Source organism: Trachinotus anak, unplaced genomic scaffold (genome assembly GCF_046630095.1).
Source record: "Trachinotus anak isolate AG129_WGS33_773 ecotype Australia unplaced genomic scaffold, CSIRO_AGI_Tana_v1 ptg000016l, whole genome shotgun sequence".
Taxonomy (NCBI): domain Eukaryota; kingdom Metazoa; phylum Chordata; class Actinopteri; order Carangiformes; family Carangidae; genus Trachinotus; species Trachinotus anak.
The window spans coordinates 21,747,834-21,759,753 of record NW_027273867.1 but is presented as its reverse complement, the minus strand read 5'-3'; the positions used below and the strand labels follow the sequence as shown (position 1 = coordinate 21,759,753).

Below are 11,920 nucleotides of genomic sequence, written 5' to 3'. Positions count from 1 at the left end.
ACTCTTGACTGTTTGGTTTCACAGATTTGGTGAAGCATGCGTTTCATTTTTTTCTGAGAGGGGTCAAAATAGAAAAATGGCTACTAATTACTAATAAACAAGATCTGATGTTATAAGGAGATTTTTTTTTCTGTTTTCCTTTTGGTGTCTGCTGAGCTTCTCCGCCCAAGTTCAGTTTATAAGCTCACTTGTAAAAAATTTGTACATCTTGTTTTACTAATTTTAGAAAAGTACTTCAAAAAATAGAATAAAATAAAACAGAAAGACCAGGGGTTGACCAAATCCTGCTTTTGTTGTGAGTGAGGAAAGCATGACGCAGACATGTGGCACATAGACAAGACTGACATCAACGTCTATACACACAAACCTGACCACACTTATAAACTGTACACACACATATATAGACACACAGAGGACAGCTGTGGTTAAAGATGGAGACTGGATGGATGGATGAAGAGTGAAAGAGATGGAAGAATGGGGTGAGAGACAGAGAGGAAGTGTAGATACCTCGGCAGCAGAAATAGCCAGGAGTGACTGTCACTAAGAGACACAAGAGACAATGTGAAATAACCGCATGCTCATGGTGGAATGAAGAAAGTCTCACACACAGAAACACACACACACACACACACACACACACACACACACACACACACACACACACACACACACACACACACACACACACACACACACACACACACACACACACACACACACACACACACACACACACACACACACACAGATTCCACTTCATGGACTCGCCCAAAACACACTCGTGCACACACACGGGCACTGTTTCTAGAGTCAAGACTGCTTAACGGATCGGTCAAAAATCCTCCTTTAGTACCACAACACACACACAAACACACACAGCTGACCACTGGGGGTCCAGACGAGTGTCAGTGACCCCTGAAACGTGTTAAGAAAACGTGAGCAGGTCAGGATTTCAGGGCTTGCGTGAGCGCGACAGCCAGAGGGAGGTCAGGAGAGAGGAAGAGCAGAACAGTGGGGAGACATAACGTTAGTCAGGTGATCACAGTCAGCAAGGCACAGCAACAAGACCAACCCAACAAACCAGAACAGAGAGGAAGAAGAGGAGGAAAGATGAAGATAAATGGAAGAGGAAACGAGAGAAAAAAGTATCACAGAGGATGAAGAGAAAAGAGTAGAAATCTGGAAAAAAAAAAAGAGACTGACCAAAACAAACAGAACGGAGAGAAGACGAGCAGTTAGGAGAGAGTGAAAGCATAAGAGGTAGAGGAGAAATCCAACCTATACGAGATGAGATGGAGCTACTGGAATCGGAGCGGAGAATCTTAAGTCCTGGATGTTGCACTGAGGAAAGAGAAAAAGGGAGGGAGGGAAAAAGAGAAGGGAAGGAAGAAGGAGAGAACTGAGGACCATGCACCATGCAATACTACTGTTATTTATAAGAAAGAATGAAAAAAAAAAAAAAAAGACAGGACAGAGACCGAGGAGAGAAACCAGCTGTGTATATACAGAAATAAAATGTGACAGGATAAGATGACGAGCTCCTTCAGGATCGACAGAGGATGGACTCGGGGGGGGGGGCGGATTTTGGGATTTGGGAGATTTGGGTCAGAGAGATGGAGAGAAATACCGGGAGCCCAACAAAAACACCGACTGTAGACGTCACTGGAAAGAAACACTGGAGAGAACAGGAGACGGAGCGGCAGGTTCCTGCATCACCTGCTGACAGACAACTTGACACACTTGAGTTGGTTCTGCCAGAGTGTTTCTCCTGATCTGCGTGTTGTCAGTAACTGATGCTCGCTGGTGTAAATATGTCAAGAGCTCAGTGCAGGAGTTTGCTTTTGTAAAGAGCAGTGTGATGGTATGTGTGTGGAAGTGCCAGAGCCTGAGTGATATAAAACACTTTCGCCTCAGTCTGATAAGGAGGAAATTTATCTAATCGTATTTTTCTTACATTAAATTGTGGTTTAACATTAAATTGTGTTTTTTTAATTGTGGTTTATTGTTGATATTAATACTAATTTAATATCTGTTCAAAGGTTTACTGTTAAAATGTCTTATTACATCTGCTGTTAATGTTATAAGTTTATATTTCAACTGTAAAATGCTACTGTATGTGTGTGTGTGTGTGTGTGTGTGTGTGTGTGTGTGTGTGTGTGTGTGTGTGTGTGATTAGTGCTGCTCAGTGCATATGATGTCCATAATTCAAAGATGAACCAAATCTAAGAGATCTAAGAGTTTTCAAATCTTATGCAAAAACTAATATTGGCCACAAACTCCAGTATCCCGGCTCTGAATGGATGTGAAGATAAAGAAAGTGAGTCAGAGGAGAAGAACTACATATGATTGTGTGTGTGTGTGTGTGTGTATTAGGCAAGATTTAAAGGGGGTATGTGTGTGTGTCAACATCACTCACCTCTGCATGGATCATTTTTGACCAGAAACTCGTCCAGAGCCATCCAGCCGCCTCCGACTCTCACCATCACTGTGCTGCGCAAAATCCTCACCAGACGCAGCTGCTGAGAGTCACCGAACTGAGGAGATAAAAGATTAAAGGGAGGACGCAGCGAGGAGGAGGAGAACAGAGGATGAGAGACACAGCAAGACGGAGGGTGAGAGAGGGAATTGATGAAACAGGGAGAAGAAAGTGAGGGAATCAGAAGAAGATGAGGAGAAACTCAGTGAGTAAAATAATAGTTGATATATTTATTATTGATTTTTAAATTATTTGCAGCATCACACCAAGCATCAATGTACCAAATCTGACCAGATCATCTCTTCTACTTCATGCAACAACAGAAAAAACATGCACTGACAGAATCAGTCACCCAGCCGCCCAAATCTAAGCATCATTTCCAGTAGAAACCACAGCTATTTCTATGTTTAGTCTTTTTCAAGTTTTCAAAATACATTTGAATTGTTCAAACCGCCCAGCAAAGCACAACTCCAAAGCGATACCAGCACCGAAGGAATTTGCTGACTCTGTCTCCAAGCAGCTTGATTTGCTCCCCAGCTTCAGTCCAAAGCAGACTATATATCACCTCACCACTAATTACCACTTTGGCCATGTCATTGTCGCCTGCTTCACATTGTGCAATTTGTCACTCAACACCAAACAAATCACAGCAGTAACACAGGTCGGACGGTGAAACCTGCTCACACGTTGCAAAGCCACAATGGAGTTTTTTAAACATTGTTTATATAAAATTACTGAAACAAAAACTCTTTTTGTGAGCATATGACAGCAGAAAGGACAGCACTCCATTGGTGGAGGGTCATGGAGCAGATTTCACACGTCCAATCACAGCAGCGGCAGTCACTTTACCTGGTTCCCGAGGAAGAACTACAATAAATCCAGTAGACACGGAGCAGAGGAACACAAGGAGAAAGAAACAGAGCAAGAGTGAAACAACATGTACTGACAACTCAAGTCTTCTACTGTATGAACGGATGCCATTTATCTGTGTACAAGATCTTCTAAAAGCTGGTTCTCACAAACTGTAAAATGTGTGTACTTCTGTTATTTGAGTTGAGAATTAGTGGTGGAAGCAAACAGATGCAGCGGACATGAGTGTGTGGCTGTGAAGATGTTGTTTGAAACTGCCAGCTGATGACGGTGAGATGGAGGTGAAGACAGTGAGAGTGAAGGAAAGTGAAGACAGACACACAAACATGAGCAATAACGAACAAACACACACAGGACAGACAGGGTAACTGGTGTACAATCAGCATCCCCAGTGTCCTGCAGTTAGACACTGGAAATCATTACCCAGTGGATAATGATGGAGTGGACACACATTCTGCAGCAGTGGTAGTGATGGCCGATCCAGTAGAAGCTGCTGAAAACTGTTAGGGTTTATGGCCACTGTAAAATGATGCACAGATACACACAGACTGCTGGGACAAGCATCACAAACACTGTGGCTCATAGAGGTTTTAAACAAGGGGCCTCATGTTTAAGAACTTCCACGGTTGAAAGAACGTACGATGGTTTTTCGTTTTTGGCCAGTGAAACTTAAACATCTTTGTATGTTTGTATTTTTGTCCTTGTGTCAATTATTATTACATCATCAACATGAGTCACATCATAATGTGGCTTTAACAGACTGGGGCACATTTATAACCTGGACTTTTTTTGGTCAAAAGCAATGGAAACTTTTACTTTGTTCCATTTCTCTGTTTGATTTCTTTAGGTTTACAGTGGCCAACTAACAGTGAACTGGAACTTTAAAAAAAACTTCAAAATATGCACAAGTAGATGGAGTATCTTTCTAACTTTCACTAGCTGTAGTCGCTGCTGTAATTTACCATTTCTGGTGCTGAAAAAGTGAAGAAAATATTAATGAACAGCTGAACTTGAGGATTAGTGCAAACTCCAATTTCCTCTTGGTTCCTGAGGCTTCAGTAGATCTTAAATTTATTTTAATCAAAGCTCTAAAAACCTGCTTCCTTTGAACGCCACCTCACAGCAGAGCGAGTGAATCGGGCAGAGCTCTACGTCTTTGTTACCCAGCAGCCCAGTGTGTATCTACGCTGCCTCATTTACATGGTTATGTTAATGTTTTTGTGACAACAGAGAAGGCTCAGCTGACAATCCTGGAGTGCTGCGAGATGTTATTCACATGTCATATCAATGTTATCATGACATGACATGTTATGTTATGATACAGACAATTTAAACACTTATAAATACACCATGATGTGAGATGGACACATTCAAATGCTGTGAAGTTATGTTGAGACATGTGAGCTGTTAATTGGTGCCTGATGGACAAGTGAAGACTCAGCCAGTTAAAATAAATAATCTGTCAAGAAGAACTGGGTCAAACAGTGTTTGCAAAGTAACTTTCAGCTTCCTACTTTCTTTTCCTTGAGGCTTGTTTATCAGAGTGAGGAGAAGTTGCCATCTCAGAGGGAAACAAACTGTGGCAACACATTCCTATCCAAACATCTGATTATAGAAGCTGATGTGAAGTTCACAGTAAAGTTAAGAACAGGTCTGATGATGTTGACTTCTCTAATACTCAAAACTCAGAGAACAAAAAGCCAACAGCTGTTTGCAAAACTGCTTTGACCCAGCTCTGTTTAACAATTACAAATCAATTAATTACAACAAACATTGACATTTGTTACACATTAAATAACAGTTTGTTTCTAACCTATTCTTTAAAATATTAAATGTTAAACTGACCCAGAAACTGAACTAAACTTACCCGGTATTTGTTCTCTCCGATCTGCTCCACCTGGAACCTCTTGGCACATTTACACTGGGCCACCTGCCGAGTCACCTGCACAACAACAGACGACATGTCAGTGAATCATTCACATCTACGAACCTCGACTGACTGAGCACTGGGCCCCTCCAGTATAAATACATGGCCCCAATATTGCACCATGTGTATCATCATAATGTCATCTCTTCTTGTTCAGGTGTGGAATTCATATCCAGGCATTTGTCACTGATTTTTCTCACCTCGTCCTCGATCTTGTCAGCGTCAGTGGTTGGTCTGTAAGCGTCCTTGTTGGGGTGAAGAGCAGCAACAAACTCGTAGTAGTCGATGTAACCGTCTCCATCTCTGTCAAAGATGTCTGCCACGGCTGTCATCTCCAGCTTACTGGTGGGAAACTCTGCACAGACAGACGACATGAATCCATATATAACTGACACTATAGTGTAATTTTATTTTTTAAACTGCAAAACTACTCGTTTAGACATCAAAATAAACACTGAACCAACCAACTAGTCACTCGTCACTTACTTGAAGCCAGGATGCCGTCGATAAACTCCTGCCGCGTGATCTTTCCATCTTGGTCCTTGTCGATGCGTCTGAAGAAGTCCATGACACGAGACTTCTTATGGTTCATCCAGCGCATGTACTTCTTCCTCCACACGTCAAAGTCAAAGTTGGCAAACTCTTTGAGCTGAAAGTGGATAATGTGTGTTACGCTTCATACAGAACATACTGACAGTGATAATACTAAAGTAATACTGAGATATTGTTATATCAAGAAAATAGAGGCAGGAATGTAACTTCAGTATAGGCCTTCACCTAGAACTTCACTTTCATTTTACTGCATTTAAATGTACAAATATTCTAGATACCTCCTCCAGCCTGTCCAGAGCATCGTTGAGTTTGCACTGCCGGTCGAGAGCCAGCAGCCAAACTTGCTGCCACCTGGCACAGAGCTGGTTGAGTCGTGGGTTTCCCCCAGAGACCTGCATGGCTGCCTGCTGCTGCTGCTGTTGCTGCTGCTGCTTGCCTGTGAGGGGTTACAGAGATTTAAATGTAATAGTGTGAGTAATCTGTACATTTCTAACGTATCCGCTCATGTTATTGTCAGGAAGTAGGAGAGCATAATATTTGTGCATCTAAAGGTAAACACAGGTTGACGTACGAGCTCCTCTCCTCTCCGCCAGGCTGCTGGGAGGCTCAGCTGGTTTTCTTTTGTAGGTCTTTGTCACTTTGTCCACGTCCGGCTGCTTCCTCGTCATCTCCTCCATAAACATCTGAGAGCAAACAGGGTGAGTGATAAACACAACTGTTAATGAACAGTACAAACACAGTGAGGTTTACGGGGCAATAAAATACCAAGATACTGTGTCTGGGCCTTTAGTGACCCACAAACAACTGATGAGTCAGTGGGTCGATGGGAAACCCACCTGGTGTTCTGTGATGAGAGATTTCAGTTGTGGGATGTCCTGAGGAAGCGGCTCTGTGTCTCTCTGGACCAAAGTGGTCTCGGCCCACTGTAGCCATGACAACAGCTCCTCCAGCAGGTTGGCATTGTTGAGCACCTCGGTCAGAGCCGTCTCCAGCCGCTGCTCGTGCTGTTTCGCCCACGTCAGCACCTGTGGAGCGAAAGTTTTGATTAACATAAGAAATTTCTATTCTGTTCTCATCATGTTAACTTGTCAAATGTCCACAAACAAAAGCAACAACAGCAAAAACAGGACTACTGACAGACCAGTTCTGACAGCTTTGATTTTCAGCCCTCCCCTCCGTCCCTCACCTCCTCAAAACGCGCCCTGATGATGGTGATCCAGTGTTTGATGGTGGTGATGGAGTCAGGGTGACACAGGGTCAGGATGCCCTCTCCCATGCCAGCAGCCTTGTTGACATCCGTCCTCTTCTCCTCCACTGTGCCCATGAAGTCACGATGTGTGTGCAGCAACGCTTGCAGAGTCTCTGCCTCTTCGGGGAGGACGCCACGGAAACGAAGCGTCTGCTCCGCCTCTGAGAGCCACTCCAGGAGCACCTGCACAGCAGTACGAAACTCCTCCGCCTGATGGAGAGGAGGAACATAAGATGACAGGGAGAGGTTTTTAACAACACTGTGCATCATTGATGAAGAGGGTTTAAACTTCAGCAGCTTCTTCTCTGACCTGTTTGAGTGCCTGCTGGAGGCGGGTCTGCTTGGTGACTGACAGGGCACACACTGTATCCCAGCGGTTGCTGAGCTCCTGAAGCTGAACTTTGACCCATGCCGTGTCATCGCGACCGGTCTCCATCAGCTCCCGAGCTGAACGCTTCAGAGCCTGAACGCTGCTGGTTCTCTTACCCATCTCTTTTTGGAATGCCTGCGGGTTCAGACATTAGACAGTGAGGAAGCAGTACACTGCAGGTATGGGCAGCATCAGACTCACGACCTTTAGTGTACACACCTTGTGTGAGTCCATGAGGTTGGACACCAGATCCAGGTCTCCGTGGACGGGCTGATCCTCTGCTAGCTGAGGTTCTACCCGGTACAACCAGTCAACAAGGGCCTGAAGAGCCTCTGCGAACTGGCCTGAGAACAGCAGGGCCTCCTCCAGCTTGTGTTGTCTGGATGGAGGAGAGAAGACAACAGCTTTTAATTATCATGTTTTAATTTCATGTGATGATTCAGAGCCGTGATGGACATTTCGATAAACCAGTCTCAGGCCACATCCTTCACCCTCTTTACCTCTCCACGCTCTTGCCACAGACGGTGTCCCACTTGTCACGGACTTCTCCTACCAGGTGATCCAGTTTCTGGGTGTCTGCAGGCAGCTGGGCCTTGTCCCTCATTGCTCTTCCAGACCTCACTGTGGTGTCATAAACAGGCTGCTTTGAGCCCAACGCTTTCTGAAACTCCTGGATGTGCAGGAAAAGGAAAATAAGGAAACTGGTTTGTAGATGGGAACACATCAAAAAGCTGAACTCATGAACTCAAATATCTATATACATGCACAGAATAAATGTGCCTTATAATTTCCCAGGGTACCTTGTGTTTGGCCAGTTGTACTTTGATCTTGTCTGGCTCGTTGGAGATCTCCAGCTCTGAGTCCAGTCTTTTCTCGGCTTCCTCCAGCCAGTCTGTCAGCTTCCTCCAGGCCTCGTGGAACTACAGGAAGAGTGGGACAGAGTTTAGGTTTGATACTGTGATACATAAATACTCCCTGGCTGACAGAGGTAAATATGGATTCAGCTCTTTACTAATAAATGAAGTGAGAAGTTCAGATTCTGCTTCTATGATAATATATGGTAGGAAATGATTTTTAAATGTGTTTAAATACATCATAAGTCACATAACATGAGTGCAGTTTCAGATACTTAATATCATGCTATCAGAGTCATATTCTCCAACCAAACTTATATTTACTGGAAACCTTTGCCTAGTTTTCACTAGTGTATCAGTGTGCCCTTTGTGATCAGCTGTTAGTCTAACTATCTGTCCTGTACCTGTTTGGCTCGTTTGCGGGCCTCATCGAGGTGTCGGCCGCGGTCCAGTGACCTCTGCACCAGTTTGTCCCAACGGGCCTGGACGCTGAGCAGCAGGTTTTTGATAAGAACCACGTCCTGCTTCAGGCTGGCAAAGCGAAGCTGAGAGCCGGCCTTCTCCAGAGCCAGGACCTGCTCTCTGTGGGTGTTCACCTCATTCACAAACACCTGCACAGACACAGACGAGTGATTCAGGTTAAGATGCGTTCACATCATCACAGAGGGAGAGAAGATGATCTCAAAAGAAAAACTAAATAATGACTTGTACCATCTTTTAGTCAGCATCAAAATGTGCAAATCACACATTGAAACAGAAAGGTGTTCGATGTGTGTGTAATGCAAACCATTTTAATGCTGCTTCTTGTGACTATATTTAGTTTCTACCTTGTGCTCATCAATCTGGAAGAGAACCGTGTCCAGGATGAGGCTGGGGGGCTGGGCCATGTTTAGGGTCTGTTCAGCCTGGGTCAGCCAGTTGATGGTGTCCTGCAGAGAAGTCTGGAAACCTGTTGCCAAGGAAACAGCCTCATCCAGCTTTCCCTGTCAGACAAAGTTTAAAGAGAGAGTTCAAAGTTAACAACAAGCCTGCAATAAAACATCACAGACCCAAAAAATAACTAAGATCTTAAATACAGAATTAAAATCTGTACTGACTGACAGAGGGTTACACTCTTACCCTGCGGTCGTCCATCTTGGTGTTGAGGCTGGCCCACTTGTTCTGCAGCATGGCCAGGTTCTGCTGGGTCTGGGTGGTACCGGGTCCTGCGTCCTCTCCTCCTCGAGCCAGCAGCATGGACTCTCCTTGATCCAGCAGCCGGTGGTACTGGTCTGCTCGCTGAGTCAGCTGAGCCTGAAGCTCCTGGAGATAGAGAAGACACAACCATGAACTCACACTGAGTGTTGCTGTGCTTCTCTGGCTAGTTTAGAACAATAGACACCATTAAACTTTCATAGTCACCATATGCCAAGTGTTTCTCTGTATAAACAGATGAACAGATGTAAGCTAATACTCTGAGCGTCTGCTCTAAACTCTGCTGGTAAAAATGTTTATGTGCTCTTAAAATCCAACACTGAACCAGCTTCATGCAGCAGGAACTTTTACACGAGACAAGTTTGTGATTTGTAAGAGTCACGTTTTTCACATGTGCTTCTAACAACTATAAACAAACTCACACTTTATAACTTGAGCAGCAGAGCAATCACTTGTTTTATGCAAAAACATTTCTTTGCAATGGAGAATCTATTTTTTTCCAGAACATTTATGTTAATATGTTTGTCTGTGCCAGTGTGTATTATGTGTAACGTTGTGGGTATCGAGGTGTAATGTGAGTCTCTGTTACCATGTGTTGCTGTAGCTGCTCCCTGGCTGTTTCAGGGAGACCGCCTGTTGGTTTGGCGGCAGACAGCTGGCTCTCCGTCCTCCTCAGCCACTGGAGGAACTCCTCCAATTCACCATGGAAACCTTCAGCCTACAGAGAAACACGTGGGAGAAGAGGAGAAGTAGGCATGAATTAATTATTTGCTATTATTTTACTTATGACTACAGTTGCTGTAGGAGAGCCAATTACTTTAAGCATCATTTTCATAATAATAATAACATAACATCTGTAATAACTGTATATATAATAACTGAAGGTCCATTTAGTAGCTGTTCTGGAGCTTTTGATTAAAGATGAAGTTGGTGATTCCATGAAAACTTTGAACTGGACTTTGTGTGGAGATTGTTTTGACAGCTACTGTTTCCAGGAATCACAAGTTTTTCGTGCACAAAAACATAAAATACATAACTTAGTATTAACAGTTGTTTTAGTTTGTATTTGTTTCTTCTCTTTGTTATATTGAGGCCTGGGTTGTTGTTCATCAGCAGTGTAAAGATCTAGAGGAACTTGACAGAGCTTTGCTGAGGAGGAATCTTCTTCTAGCTCGGTGCTAGTTTCTGGACAGTACCTGCTGCAGGGCGGCCTCCAGCAGTTTCTGTCGCTCCTGGGTCTTGAGCAGCAGACTCTCCCAGCTCTGGTTGAGCTGATCCAGCTGATCCCTCAGGTGGCTGGCTTCATCTCCAGGAGAGGACTCGAGCAGCTCAGCGCCAGCACCGTTCACAGTCTCCACCGTGGCATGGTGGGACAGCACGTCGTTACGCAGAACCTGGGACAGAGAGGAGGGAGAAACAAGTTAATTACACTGACCTGAATCTGAACGGTGAGATGCAAAAGCAGAGCAGAAGATTTTGGAGGTTATAATAACATAGGACGCCAACTGTATAGTGTGTGTGTGTCCATAGAGAAGAAAACAAACAATGTTAGCGCTACAGGACAGAGCCTGTCAGAGGCATGAAGTATCACCGACTAGAAATAAGTGAGAATCTTTTAAAGAATCAGCCTCTTTTACAGTATCAACCCGATGAGGACGGATAAGTCACACAATAAGGAAAAAGAAGTCTCAGTTTTTTCCAGTTTGTAATGAATTTAGACATACGTGGTGTTTAGCCAGCTCAATTTCGATGGCCTTGGGGTCAGAGCTGACTGGTCTCTGTGTGTCCAGGGTGGTGTGTGTGTGGCTCAGCCAGGCCTGCAGCTCAGACAGGGCATGCTGGAACTGACCCAAGGCCAGCAGGGCAGCCTCCAGCTTGTGCTGTGGTGGAAGAAAGACAGAAGTGCGGGCTTAAAAATAGGAACTTAAATATTTGGACTGTAATGAAAAGCGGCTGTCAAATACAAGCAGTCCTAGAGAAAGCCAACAAAGACCAACATCGTCAACTTCTCAAGGGAAACAGCGGGTTGAGAGCTCAAGGTCATGCCCTGGGAACAGTTCAGGTTTCAGTGTGTTACTCAGGGGCTGCTTGGCCAAACTGCTGCCAGATGTGGTTTCATTACCTGTCTCTGAGTGATCTTATCCCCCAGGTTGTCCCAGAGGTGGCGGAGCTCAGTCAGCGGCTCCTGGATCATGTCCCTGTCTGTCTGGTCTGACACTTTCTTCAGCAGCAGCTCCCCCTGGTGGCACAGCTTCTCCATGTCAATCTGCTGCTGGTAAACCTCCACCTTGTACTGCTGCTCAGGGTGAATGGAGGGATGATGAGAGGAGGAGGAGGAGGAGGATGAGTGAGGTAAACAGAGGAGAGAAGTCTTTTATTAGTTCCTGAGAAAAATATGACCCTGTGTTATCCATAAAAAAGAGGAGAT

General features: G+C 44.5%; 1 protein-coding gene across 24 annotated transcripts in view; it reads right to left on the bottom strand.

Annotated features, from left to right (window-relative positions):
* macf1a (microtubule actin crosslinking factor 1a) overlaps positions 1-11,920 on the bottom strand; it is a 224,626-nt gene that overhangs the window by 7,190 nt on the left and 205,516 nt on the right. For 11 of the 24 annotated variants that reach the window (XM_071501060.1, XM_071501061.1, XM_071501066.1 and 8 more), the window contains 22 exons: positions 11,615-11,788; positions 11,217-11,372; positions 10,689-10,886; positions 10,082-10,210; positions 9,418-9,600; positions 9,126-9,281; positions 8,703-8,909; positions 8,245-8,364; positions 7,945-8,114; positions 7,664-7,823; positions 7,385-7,579; positions 7,012-7,284; positions 6,662-6,850; positions 6,397-6,508; positions 6,104-6,261; positions 5,760-5,922; positions 5,474-5,628; positions 5,214-5,288; positions 3,326-3,343; positions 2,417-2,534; positions 1,279-1,341; positions 508-540 (listed from right to left, as the gene is read on the bottom strand). In XM_071501060.1, the coding sequence (XP_071357161.1) occupies positions 508-540; positions 1,279-1,341; positions 2,417-2,534; positions 3,326-3,343; positions 5,214-5,288; positions 5,474-5,628; positions 5,760-5,922; positions 6,104-6,261; positions 6,397-6,508; positions 6,662-6,850; positions 7,012-7,284; positions 7,385-7,579; positions 7,664-7,823; positions 7,945-8,114; positions 8,245-8,364; positions 8,703-8,909; positions 9,126-9,281; positions 9,418-9,600; positions 10,082-10,210; positions 10,689-10,886; positions 11,217-11,372; positions 11,615-11,788 (3,205 nt within the window). The remainder of the gene's footprint in view (positions 1-507; positions 541-1,278; positions 1,342-2,416; positions 2,535-3,325; positions 3,344-5,213; positions 5,289-5,473; positions 5,629-5,759; positions 5,923-6,103; positions 6,262-6,396; positions 6,509-6,661; positions 6,851-7,011; positions 7,285-7,384; positions 7,580-7,663; positions 7,824-7,944; positions 8,115-8,244; positions 8,365-8,702; positions 8,910-9,125; positions 9,282-9,417; positions 9,601-10,081; positions 10,211-10,688; positions 10,887-11,216; positions 11,373-11,614; positions 11,789-11,920) is intronic. The other 13 variants (XM_071501072.1, XM_071501075.1, XM_071501070.1 and 10 more) reach the window with 4 other exon arrangements.